This window comes from Lycorma delicatula, chromosome 12, assembly GCF_047948215.1.
Source record: "Lycorma delicatula isolate Av1 chromosome 12, ASM4794821v1, whole genome shotgun sequence".
NCBI classification, from domain to species: Eukaryota; Metazoa; Arthropoda; class Insecta; order Hemiptera; family Fulgoridae; genus Lycorma; species Lycorma delicatula.
Window position 1 is genome coordinate 63,589,094 of NC_134466.1, and position 13,932 is coordinate 63,603,025.

Sequence of the window (13,932 nt, forward strand, 5' to 3'; positions counted from 1 at the left end):
AATATCGTTAATTTGTTGATAATTATTTTATCCTTATATTGCACTAAAGAAGAAAAACTTATAAAAATGTTAAACAGTAATCTATAAAAATAAGTTTTGGCAAATAAAAAATGTTTACAGTGTAATATAAATATGGATATAAAATTTTCCTGCTCTCACATATAAAACATTAATATTATTGAGGGATGTTCATAAAGTATGTAAGCATAAAGTTTTGACCTCAATTCCAATATATATTATTGTTTAATTTTAAAATAATATATTTTTTATAAAATTGACTAAAAATTGTTTTATTTTTAATAAATTTGTGTGTAAAAAATAAAATAAACTTAAAAAGTTTAGACATCTAATAATATTTTAGCTCCCTCTTTCTTGAACATGAACCGAAAGGTTTTATTTCCTTTATGTTTATGTAATTAACAGGTGGTCTGAAATTTAACATGAATTTTTATTACTCATTTATTAACAAAACAATATAAGAAATAAGTGCATATATATATATATATATATATATATATATGTGCACACACTCACACTTACACATACTTACTTACATAGAAAAAACAACATAACTAAATTTGTACTAAAAATTAAATTTATTAATAAATTCGAGTCAAGTCTTTTTCTAAACATAATTAAGCTAACTTAATAAGTTAATAATAAAAGACTCAATTTTATTATTATTATTTACAAAACATTAATGTTATTATTTACAATATCCATCGGCAAGTTAGTTTGTGCATAGTACTTTCACAATAAAATAACTATTCTAGATGTGTCTTCAATCATGTCCTTTACTTCTATGATTTTTTCTTACTGTGGAACTGATAATTTATTTATTAATATACCATATTTACTCAATATGATGTGCACCTGAAAAGTAATAGTATAGTTTTTCGGAAACACATTAACATACAAAAATTTTCAATTGATTTCTAAAAAATTAAACATTAAATATGTACTTCAAATTAAATTGTTATTAAATACTAGATTATATACTTTGATAGTTCATACCTATTCACAAAATGATTTAACAATCTTCGATTTGTTTTAAAATTCAGCATTTGAAGTGTTTCTTGTGATTTGTGTGGTCAATGTTTTGAAAGTAATAAAACAAACTTCTATTTTAGTTGCGGAAACTTTTCAATTCTACCATGAAATTCTCTTCTACTTTTATGACTATCAGTAAGCTTCTCTGTTTTCTTTCTCCAATCTCTTATATACAATTTTGGAACACCATATTAACAACCTGCTGCACGATTACAGATTTCCTCAGCTACGCAAATAACTTTTAATCTTTTGCAAATTGTAAACGAGTGTAAATGTTTTAAAGAACTCACTTTTACTGTCTCGCTTAGTTTTTCCAGAACAAACTAGAAAAACTAGTACACATATAAACAGAACACACAATCTGTGTTCACTTGACTAAAACAAAATGAATACTGCTAAACGTTTAGCCGAGAGGTTTTGTTTACTACACAAAAAAACAGGATAATGAATAATAATAACTCATGTTATAATAACCAGAAATGTGGAGGTAAACAAAAGCGCTTATGACAAATAAACAGGGATTTTAAATCAAAAGTAATTAGAATACATGCTACGATTTGTTTACGTTATTACTGCATATTGGTATACTATACCACAATATGTAGTAAAATTGTAGAGATTTGGATACTCATTTAGAAATACCTACATACCACACACACACACCCACAAATTTTGTTGATTTTTAAGAAAAAAAAAAAAAGGTGCACATCATAAGTGAGTAAATACAGTAATGTATCTCATATAGTTTTGGATAAAACCATAATTTTTTAGCTCTACGATTTGTACCTGTACATTCATCCTAAAAAGTCCAGATAATAATTAAATTTAACAACTTTACATAATTTATAATGCACATCAGATACTTTTATGTATTATAACAATTGTTGCTACACAATTCTAAATGCTGTTGGTATTTATAATAATGCGATACACATATATTTTTAGCTACCTTTTAAGAGGACATTCAAGTCAATCTGGGCTTTGCATAAAAAACAAATTTTAAGTTGTGGAATCTGCATTTTCCACATAATCCCCTGTTACAGTCATATATATTTTTCCTAGCATTTAACTAATGCCTGACAGGCTTCAGCATAGAAACATCTGTCAATACAACTCAACCATTCTAGGGCAGCTCCTGTGTCACTTCATCACTGGGGAAATGTTAACCTCGAAGGAATTCTTTTAGGGATCCAAATAGGTGGAAATCATTTGGTGCTAAATCCGAACTATAAGGGGATGTGGTAATAATTACAGCCGATTTTCATGAAATGTTTATACTTTGAGATGGCGATATGAGGTCTTGTATTGTCCTGCAGAAACAGAACCTCCTTTGTAATCAAACCAGGCCATTTCTTCCATAGATTCTTATTTGGATCATACAAAACACGACAGTAATATTCAATGTTGATAGTGACACCACGGGGTAAAAAATCCACATGGATAATCAATCCCATGTTCAAGAAGACGCTTTCCACCTCCTTACTTGCTCACGCAATTGTTAAAAATTTCTTTGTGGTGGGTCTGCACTCTTCTGTGATGGTCAAAAGTAGAAAGCTGTTTTGGAACCTAGCGTGCACTCACTTTTTAGAATAACAAGTGGTCATGAATTATTGTAGTCACTGTTCCTAATGAAAATGTTTACACCTTTACAATTTCATGACAGAATATGCAAAGAATGTCAATAAGAAGCTGTTCAATGCTCTGAATGTTCCCAGGCATTCTTTGGAATGCCAGAGCAGTCATTACTACAGTGGGCTGGGATCCACCACAACCGGGAACATCAGCAACAGGTGTATGGCTATCTTTGAAGTACTTCCACCATTCAAATATCTCACTGCAGCTGAGTGTTCGCTTCATACTTTATATATTAACATTATTATGTAAATTATGTAATTATTTGCCATTATTATGTAAATTTACAGAAGACATAAATCTTTAGTATATTTCATATGATCTTATGCCCTCCTTAACTAAAAACTTTATTACCACATGTTATTCAGTGTACATATTCACACTGTTGTCCGCCATATTGAGTAACGGTCTTTGGACTGGTGCGCAAAATAAGTGCCGCCTACCAATAAAAGGACACAGTTGCCAGTTCTTACTACATATTCTACCTCCACCCCAGGACTAGATTTTAAACCTGTAAAAAAATGTCCTGGATTGACTTGAACACTCCTCATAGAATTTAATCTATACCACTGTTACTGTTTTACTGTAACAACAGTCTTTGTTTACTAAAGAATTAAAAAGGTCAATTGGGTAAGGTAGTAAACTGCATAACTGTACAATCAAATGGTTCCAGAACACCTGGAACATCTCACTGAACATCATGAAAGGTAAAGGAATATAAAATAAAAATAGCAAGCTGATCTTTTAAATGTTTTCATATAACACAAAATTAAATAATGTTATGAATATTTAATCAGTATGCTGGATGCATTTCTTAGTCATTACCAATAACTACAACCATCAATTCCACTAAAAAAAAAAAAATTAAGTAATTTTCTTCTTAATGTAAAACTTAACCACTTTTTTGCCAACATAAGTCGGCAAGAAAGTAATTTCGGTTTTCACAAAACTTTATATTTGTTTTGAAGTAATTCTATAAGTGTTATGATTTGTTCTTTTGGTATTTGATAGCTGTCACTTTTAGCATATTTTAGAAACAAATAGTGCATAATTTTGCTAGCATCTTAATAGTTTGTGGTCAATTTTAAAATGGAATGCAAAAACTAACATATTTGATATATTTTACTTTTTTATATCCATAAAGGGAAGAAAGCTGCTAAAGTCACAAAGAGACATGTGTAGTCTATGGTGATGATTAAATAACAGAACACATGTGTCAGAATTGGTTTAAAGAATTCTGTTCTGGAGATTTTCACTCAAATATGTTCGATGTTCTGGTCAACCTACTGAAATCAATGAAGACGAAATCAAAGCTCTAATTGAATAAAATCATCATATAATTGAGGAAGAGATTGCAGAGGGGTTAAAGTATTTGCTCACGATTGAAAATCACATCAAATGTCTTGAACTCATCAAGAAGCTCAATATTTGGTTTTTACAGAATTGAAAGAAATTCACTTAACACAACGAATCATTACTGATGAAGAAAAGTGATAACAAAGATCAAAAACAATCATGATGAACCAGCACAATCAAAAGCTGAACTGCATGAAAAAGGATCAAGCTGTCAATTCGAGGATTATTAAGCTGCTGTATATTTTGAGATTCTTCCAAGTAACCAAACAATCAATTCAGATGTTTATTGTTAACAACTAATGAAACTGGAGGAAGCAATCAAAGAAAAACGACTAGAATTGGCATATTGCAAAGAATCATGAGCAACAAGATCTCACAAAGTTTTGATAACTCTTGGACATATATTGGAGTTTGGTCAGGAAATGATTTTTTATCCTCCATATGGCCCAGATCTTGTACTATTGGATTACCATTTATTTACAAGTTTGGAAAACTCTTTGACTGTAAACTCTTTAAAAACTTTCACTAATGATGATGACCTGAAATCACACTAGGTCCAGTTTTTTGTGATAGCACCAAAAGTTCTATGGACGCAGGAATCACGATATTCGCCAGAAAGATGACAAATGGTTATTGGACAAAATAGAAAATAAATAAATGATTAAAATTCAGTCTTTGAATAAAAATAACTGAGTTTTATTTCATACTACTAAACCGAAATTACTTTCTTGCCAACCCTATATATTTCAGGAAAGCAAAATGAAAGCTTTCAGTTTTTCAGCTTTTTTTTTATTCAAATAAATAAAGTCTACTTTAGGATTTATACAGTTATTTATTATTTTGATTAATCTGTTATATCAGTTTAAAACGTCTATTTATTTTAAATTGACATGTCCATTGCTATGCTCAGATGATGTGGTTTCTAAACAATCTAGTATATATTTTGTTTGCATTAGCTTTATTAATAGCCAGCAAGTCTGAATACTTTATTGTTATAATATGGCACTCTGAATGACTTCTATTACATTATAGTGAAGTATTTTTCTAGTATATTTTGTACTTTTTTCTATGAGTTTTCAAATATTAACTATTTCTCAATCAGATGACTTCATTTTTCAATTAAATATTTTTAATTGTAAAAACATTAAATTGAACTATTTATAAATTTTTATGTTATAATAAATTATAACTAAAAACTTGGATGATAATGGTTCATTTACTTTTGTTGCATGCATTTTTCTCTCACAAATTTTTCACATTTCTGTAAATATTATGTATATTATAAATTTTTTATGCACATTTTATGTAATTCTTTTTTAACAAAAAAAGAAAGCTTGGTAATATTTGTTAATATATAAATATACATTTTTGTCTCAGTAAATTTTTAATAGTTTATATTGCATTTCAGAAAAAAAAAATTTTTATCTGCTTTTAGAACATTGTGTAGATAACAATGTTTCGTAGTGTATATATATATATATATATATATATATATATATATATATATTAGAAAAACAGAAAATTTTGTGTATGAACTCAAAAAATTAATACATAGTTATAAATTTAGTTATCAAGGTAACTTGAATTTTCTTTTGCACAAATTACAAATACTGTGTTTTTATAACAGAAATTTGTGTTGATTAAATTATGGAAGTTTTTTATTAGGCTATTATATAATAAACTGTACAGTAAAAAAAAAAATTGAGACATATTTAACTTTTATTTATTTATTTTTTTAAAATTTTTTAAGTTGATGTAAAATGAACAAGATTTATTTTCATATGTCGTGATGACCTATCTTTATTTTTATAATTGCAACTTTAATTTTTTAAACACTTTTTAAATAATTTTGACTGAAAGAAAAATTTAACCCTATAGTTTTTAGTAATACATTACTATGTGCATTATAAAAAAAAAAAAAAAATGAAGTTTTGCAAGAGAAAATGCATATGGCAAGTGTGGTTACACTTTCTGTAAGGTTATTTTCTTTTTCATACGAAATCATTTATTTATACAATTTATTTATTTTTACTTCCCCAGATGCAGTGATATATCCAGTAAAGTACACAAATCAGTAAAAAAATCTAAAAAATTGGTCTTATAAGATTTGTGCCTTAAGTAGATAAAAACAAAAATATAACTTTAATAAATTGTAAATAATCTGCAAAAAATGTTTTTATTCCGACGCTTCCAAGTCTAAAATTTTATTTTTGTCAAGACATTAGTGCATATGTATGTTGGCCCGTATGTGGTCTTATAACTCTGGACCCTGTTGACCAATTTTCTGATGTACACATCTGCCTAAGGCAAAATGTATGTGCCTGTACATGTCAGTAGACACATACAGGCATAAAATTACATATTAATTTACTCTGTAAAAATAACCAAATATACACAAACATACATGCACCCCATACACATACACATAATTTATTAAAAGATTATCTAGCCTAGAAAATATAAAGCATAGCAATGAACACGTTAGGATTAGATGAATTTCTTATATTAAGGATATCTACACTACACAATTCTTCCCTAACTTAAATTATTCTTTGCTAACATCAAAATTCTTATAAAAGCATTCTATCATAATCTTTTACCACCGCAGACAATGCAAATAAACAAACAAGCCAAATGTACACACATTAATAAAAATATTGCATATAAGCCGACACTAATTATTATGTATTTTAGTTACATAGTTACATTTAATAAAAATGGCAGGACAGTACGGCACGAGGATGATTTGATTAGTAAATAGTAGTTTACCATCAAAAACAGAATGTTCTAATAAAAATAAAAAACTAATCTAATACAACTAATTGCATTTACAGTCTTAATACAATTTTGATTACTAAAAACATTATCTTATTTATTTATTATAATTATTTGTTAATAATCTCTATTAAAAATCATGCAAATAATTTATTTTTCTTTCTTAAATAAATTTAAAACATTTTTGTTTATCATGAGGTATTCGAGTTTTGAATAATATTGAATCAGCTCTGAACTGAGTATTAAGTAAAGGTGTGTATCCAAATACCTGAAAAAAAAGCTTAAATTAATAAATTAGTATACTGTATCGAAATTCTGGAAATCAAAATATAATAATATGTGGGACTGGAATATTGTAATAGACGAGGAAGATAGTCGAGTATTATAGGCTAGGTAAAAGAAATGAAGAGGAACTAGGCTTTCTGAATTTTGTATGTATCATAAACTAAAATTGATCAAGACACTACATAAAAATCTTTTAAGAGAATACATTTGGTTGAGACCAGGATACGTAGATAAGATACCAAACAAGTAATACAATGGTTAGGGAGAGATAATGAAAAATGGTCTGTGATAGATGCCTACCAGCCAAAATTTATTCTGATTATTGTTGCGGTGATCAGATATTATTGAAATTAAGCGGTCTCAATTACAATTAAAAAATAATTGCAATACGGTTTAAAAAATTAATAAAAATCTAACTACAACAGAATGTATAAACAATGGTAGTACTTGCTTAGTTGTCAAACTTTGTTGTGAAACAACAGCTTAGTTATTTCAAACACGAATGATTAGATTATCTTAAATTCTAATATTGTAATTATCAAACTATTATGCAAATGTGATTTATTGGAACTATTGATTTATTCACGACACTATCTAGACTCTTAACTATTACTTAATAATTACAAAGTGGTAGAAATCAAAGTAAACTTAAAAATATAAACTTCATTACTTTTACGTAAAAACTACATTTATTTACTACTTTTCTACACATAGCTGCCTTCAACATCAACAAATTTTTCTAAGCGTTTCACTAGCTTCTTCTCTCTTCCTTCAAAAAACTCTGCCACTAGTGACTTAACCACATAATAACACCGTTTTTCAATTTGTTATCGTTGTTAAGATGCAAGCCACTGTTTAAGATGAAAAAAAAAACAATCACTACGAGATAAATCAGGGCTATATGGTGGATGGTCAAAGATTTTTCAACAAAATTTTTCCAATCGCCTCACTGTCTGATTTGTTGTATGACCAGTCACTGTCGTGCAAACATAAATCATGCAGTATGCATGACATTGTTTGTTTTGTATAGTGTTTCTAAGATTTTTTAATTTTTTGCAATATATATCGAAATTCACAGTAGTTCCGCAATCGCTAAATTCGACCAGCAAGCCACACTTTTTGTGCTAAAAACAATAGTCATAAGCTACTTTTACCAAATGTTCTTTTTTAAACTTCTTTGATCTAAGAGATGACTACTGCCATCGCATTGACTGCTGCTTTTTTTGACATTTGAATAAGAAATCTAGATTTCATGTCCACTTTAACAATGCAATCAAACAGTTCATCACTTTCATTTTCATAACGTCACAAAAATTCATGTGTTGCAGAAAGATCGTTTTCCTTGTGTGTGTGTGCGCGCGCGCGTGTGCATCGGTTAACATTTTTAGCACAAAATTTCTTATAGTCCAATTTTACAGTCAAAACTTCGTAAATTACAGATCGTGGAAAATCAGATTATTGACACGGTGAAGGGCCAGTTTTCTTGAATTTTTTTTATCAAATCATTCATTATCACAAACAACTTATAAAAAAGCCAAGGATGACAGGTCATAAGCATTCAGATATGCTCATCAATATGATTACCCACATAAACTTATCAGTATGTTCAGCCAGGGTTAGTGAACTTGGTTCTGGAAGGAAAATTAGAGGATTAAAAATTGTAAACGAAGGCAAAAATTAGTTTATATGAAATGGATATTTGAGGAAGCAGGATGCAGAAGAAATGTTTAGCTGAAGGAGAAGCACAGAAGAAAAAGGAATGAAGAAACACATCAAACCAATAGAATGACTGATGACAAAAAAAAATTAAAATGATTTAAAATTAATAGTTTTTTTATAATCTTTGATACATACATTTTGAATATATATATATATATATATATATGTAATAGGTAGTTTAAAAAGTATTGAACATTTTGCACATGAGATAGCTTTAGTGTATTCTGGTAGAAGTCGAGGAAGACTGGCATGTAAGCAGTCAGGACATCGCCAATGACCTTAACATCCATCACCAAACAGTGTTGAATCATTTGTGTGAAGCTGGCTACAAAAAGATGCTCAACAATTGGGTACCAATGATCTGACTCAGAAAAACTTACTCGACTGAATTTCTACCTGTGAACCTATAGTGAAACATAATAAAATTGAGCAATTTCTGAAGCGATTGATCATGAGTGATGAAAAGTGGATAACCTACGACAACACTTTCAAAAAACATCATGGTCAAAGCTAGAAGAAGCATCACAGTCTGTAACAAAGCCCACAGTGTTGCTCAGGAAGGTTATGATGTGCATTTTGTGGGATTGGAAGGTCATCGTGCATCATGTGCTGCTACCACTAGGCAGAACGATAGACTCAGACATGAACTGTCAACAATTAGGACAATTGCACCTAGCAATTCAAAAGAAATGGCCTGAACTGGTCAATAGAAAGGGTGTAGTACACCATGCTGACCATACACCAGACCGCATACATCTTTAACAGGTTGTCAGAAATAGAGAGAAGTTTTAATGCATCCACCATATGGCCTGGAAATGGCACTGTCAAATTATCACTTATTTCGGTATCTACAGAACTCCCCGAATGGTGTTAAGTTAACTTCAAAACAGGCCTGTAAAACCATAAGTCACAATTTTTTGAACAGAAATCAATGAAGTTCTCTAACGACGGAATTACGGTGTTAAGGGAAAAATGGTAGAAAATTGCAGTCACCAAAAAAAAACAAATGGTCCATATGTGGTCTCATAATGTTATTTTCCAATAATAAATTTATTCTCAACTTTGGCCTTCAACGGCTCAATACGTTTTAGAAAACCTGATATATATATACATAAATACACTGTTACAAGAGTTTTATATTTCCTTAAAAAGATACTTCCAAAAAAAAAAAATACTGTTTAAATGTTACTTACATAAATAGGTGTGGGGATGGGAAACAACTGATTTCAAAAAATCTTATAAAACAAACAAGATGATGAATCAATCAACACCTTATATCTACAACCCTGCATGGGTTCAATAAGGGCAATGGGATTTGTTTAATTAAAAGTGTTATCAAAAAGAAACTAGGATGAGCTTTTTAAAATTTTACTGATAAACTAATTTATATCTGCATCCTTGATGCCAGATTTAAATGAAATGTCATTTAAAAAAATAGCCCCTGAAAAATCATTCAATAGAAAGTAAATTATCTATCAATTAATTTTCCTCACAGATCCACTTAAGGAGAAAAAGTAACTGTAAAATTTCAGACGGATAGAACAAATATATGCAATTTAGAAATGAATAAATTTAATACCTGAGTAAAAAAATTTATACATTTGTGCCTTTCCTGGAAATGAGTATCATCTTCAGACAATGATACAGGGCAACCAGGACAACGGAACGTCCACCTAGATGTAACCTACAAAAAAGTTAAAACATTATTTTACATAGTTTAATCTAGACTGAATTACAAATTAATTCAATCTATTGCAAAAGTTATTTAAAATATTTCTATAAAATCAAACTGACTTTACCAAGAATAAAACTAGAAACAAAGGAAAAATGTTTGCAGTTCCTGTTGTGCTATCGTGCATTTTTCTGTTAGTCTAATTTTGTCCAGAATACATAAATTTTATTTTATAAATCTGTTAGTAACTTTTGCTTTATTTATTTAATAATATAAAAATATGGTGTTTATTTCTAAGCTGTATTTATTTAAAATGACAATACTTTATCATTAAGTTTGATATTTAGGCTATTTGAGATAAAAATTAATCTATAGCTCTTCGATGAAGGATTAATGAACAAACGTCAAATCAACAATGTGGATAGCCATTCGCAACCTGACCAACTGGGATTTTCATAACATTTTTTTTTTAATGAGAAAATACTGAATGTCAAATCTAACAAAAACTGTATCATTTTTACAGCTCTTCAAATTTGATGGAAAATGGCGAATTTTAACTTGTGGTAGTAGTATTAGGTTGAGATAATCATGTTATTTATTAAGTTAGAATGATCAATTTGGACTTATTTAAAGTTTATCTGATGCTCTTTCATGTGATACACAATATGCCTATGTTTACATGAATCTTTATTTCAAGTCACCATCACCTTTAACGTTTGACCTTGAATTTCAGAAAAAACTGATCAATATTTTATGAAAAATATATTTTAATCATCATTATATTATAAAATAGCTGTGAAAATTTGAAACTGGGACTGCATTGAGATAAAAATAAAAAAATCATTTACCTTTTTTTTTTATAACCCATCATCTTGAAAACTCATAAAAATGGTTTCTCATTTGTAAGTTAATAAAGTAAAGGGTAGTAGAAATTTATATTATTTTTATTTTTCAGGGTAAATTGTGTTACCTATAACAATGGTAGGAAATTTTTCAACATTTATGTAAATTAAATATTAAGAACAGAGCGTTATTTCAAACATGTTTCAATGTTATTATTTTTAGATATAAAAAAACAAATCATATAAAAATGTATCACCAACCCCAACAAACTATGCGAAATAAAATCTGCTTAATACCACTCCATGTTTTCACTCATTTTTAAAAAAATTAACAGAATTAATTCCTGTAACATACAAGCTATCAACTAAAATTAATAATAAATAACGACACCCAACCATTCATAAATATGTACAAAATTTTGATGACATTTTTATGTTTTTGGAAGCAGTGACCACCAAATGGTAGTAATCTGGAGGATAATTTTTTGCAAAACAACAATAACTTTCCTCTGTTAGACATTAAAAAAGTGTACGACAAGTAAGATTTTGGAAAATGTTTATGCCTGGATGACTACTATTATCCATAGGGTAATCTACTGGAAGAAATATGGTATGGACAATTGTATTGTATGAAAAATGCCACAATTAATCTGAATTCTAACCCAGAACATTTAGATGAAACAAGACATTTCCACTGCATATCACAGAGGTTGGCAAGAGTGTACAATAAAGATCTAATTTGTAATAATTCAGTGTTATCTTCGTTTACATTAGAACCCAAAATTTTATATTATATGTAAATATTAAAAATTGAAACATACCTTAACAGGTGGCTTTCTAGTGATATGTGATACAAGAAAATTCATAGCAATATCTTCACAATTCATGTACTCGTCCACCTTATCACGTATTGCCTGAGGTAACCAATGTGTATACAAATAAGTATAATATTTATGTATAAAAGCTGCTCCTATAGTCAAAAATAAGAACAGAAACAAATTAGAAATATATATAAATGAATATATATATATATAATATTGTAATATTTAATGTATTTAATTTTATGTTATCTTTATTAATCTCTATTATTTCTAAATTTGTCTTAATATCAGAAACATAATGTTTATTGTTTATTAAATGATCTGCCATATTAGATAAACCTAATTCATTATTTTTGTAATTTCTATAATGTTCAAGAAGTCTAGTATTAAAGAATCGTAAATTAAAGAATCGTAAATCAGCTGATTTCAAAGTCAAGAGTTCTAAGGTTCAAATTCTAGTAAAGGCACTTTTATAGACTTGAATACCAGATCATGGATACTGGTGGTGTTCCTTAGTGGTTAGGTTTCAAATAATCACACATCTCCGGAATGGTTGACCTGAGACTGTACAAGACTACACTTCATTTAAATTCATACATATTATCCTCATTCATCCTCAGGATTAATACCTTAAGGCGATTCCTGAGATTCAACAGAAAAAGAGACTAAATTTTAAAGTATCTATTTGTTTTTACTACATAAATAGTACAACAATCATTACATTTTATTTTATCAATTCTGTACAGACTGTTTATTTTATTAATAAAGATGACATAAAATTAAATATATTGGGAATATATTACATATATAAATACAAACAAGAAAACAGTAATAATAAGATAACAGTAATAATACTGTAACAAATAATAGCACTCATGTAAATTAATACGCAATTATCATTATTTTTATTCTTAAATTTTTATTATGCAATAATGGAATTATTTCAATTATGCCTAAGGATCCTGAATCCTGCAGAAGTACTTTCATGAAAAATTAAGGTAAGATACCGTTTAAATATAATTTAACAGTACAGAAGAATAATATGAATCATAAAAAGGTTAATTTCAGTAAAATAACATATATATATAAACTCACACACACACACACACACACACACACACACGTGCACACGGGCATGCATACATTTTGGAGGTCTGAGGTACTTAGTAATTTCTACTCCAATCTTATAAGTAATTAGCATAATTTAAATATAAACTTGGAGACAAAATTTTTACTTAATTATATTTATCTGACAATATTTTTAAATCTAATTTACAGAATTAATTTTGTAGATTTTATAAAAATAATCTTTCACACCCAAACAAAGACATTCAAAACTTAATTAAAAAATTATATTCAGGTTTGAGGGAAAAGTTTATTTGTATTTTAACACACAAGGATTTTTTATATTTCAAATGAAGTTTATTAAACCAAAATGTGCTGTTTTGATCGACCCCCTTTTGCCATTTTAGATGGAAAATCATAGTTCTGTTTCTGTAGAACTTCTGTATTTTCTGGACAAAAACTGTGATGTTATTTTTTAGATGCCTCTTTTGAAGAAAACTTTTTTCCATTAAGAGAGTATGTAGAGACTAAAATAAATACCAGACTGACTTTGATGGTACAGTGGATGGATGCATGAAAACTTCTTGGCCAAGCTGTCTCAATTTTCGATGGGTCACCAAAGATGTATGGGGTCTGGCATTGTGATGGAAATTCACTCCTTTCTTTTTGATCATTTCTAGTCACTTTACTAATGATGCACAGATGAAAATTCAAT

General features: G+C 28.6%; 1 protein-coding gene across 1 annotated transcript in view; it reads right to left on the reverse strand.

The window, feature by feature from the left end:
- Positions 1-6,702: 6,702 nt before the first annotated feature.
- LOC142333298 (exostosin-3-like) overlaps positions 6,703-13,932 on the reverse strand; it is a 234,443-nt gene continuing 227,213 nt past the window's right edge. The window contains exons 19-21 of the mRNA XM_075380324.1: positions 12,153-12,301; positions 10,397-10,501; positions 6,703-7,081 (exon numbers count right to left, since the gene is read on the reverse strand). Of these exons, the coding sequence (XP_075236439.1) occupies positions 6,977-7,081; positions 10,397-10,501; positions 12,153-12,301 (359 nt within the window). The 3' untranslated portion in view covers positions 6,703-6,976. The remainder of the gene's footprint in view (positions 7,082-10,396; positions 10,502-12,152; positions 12,302-13,932) is intronic.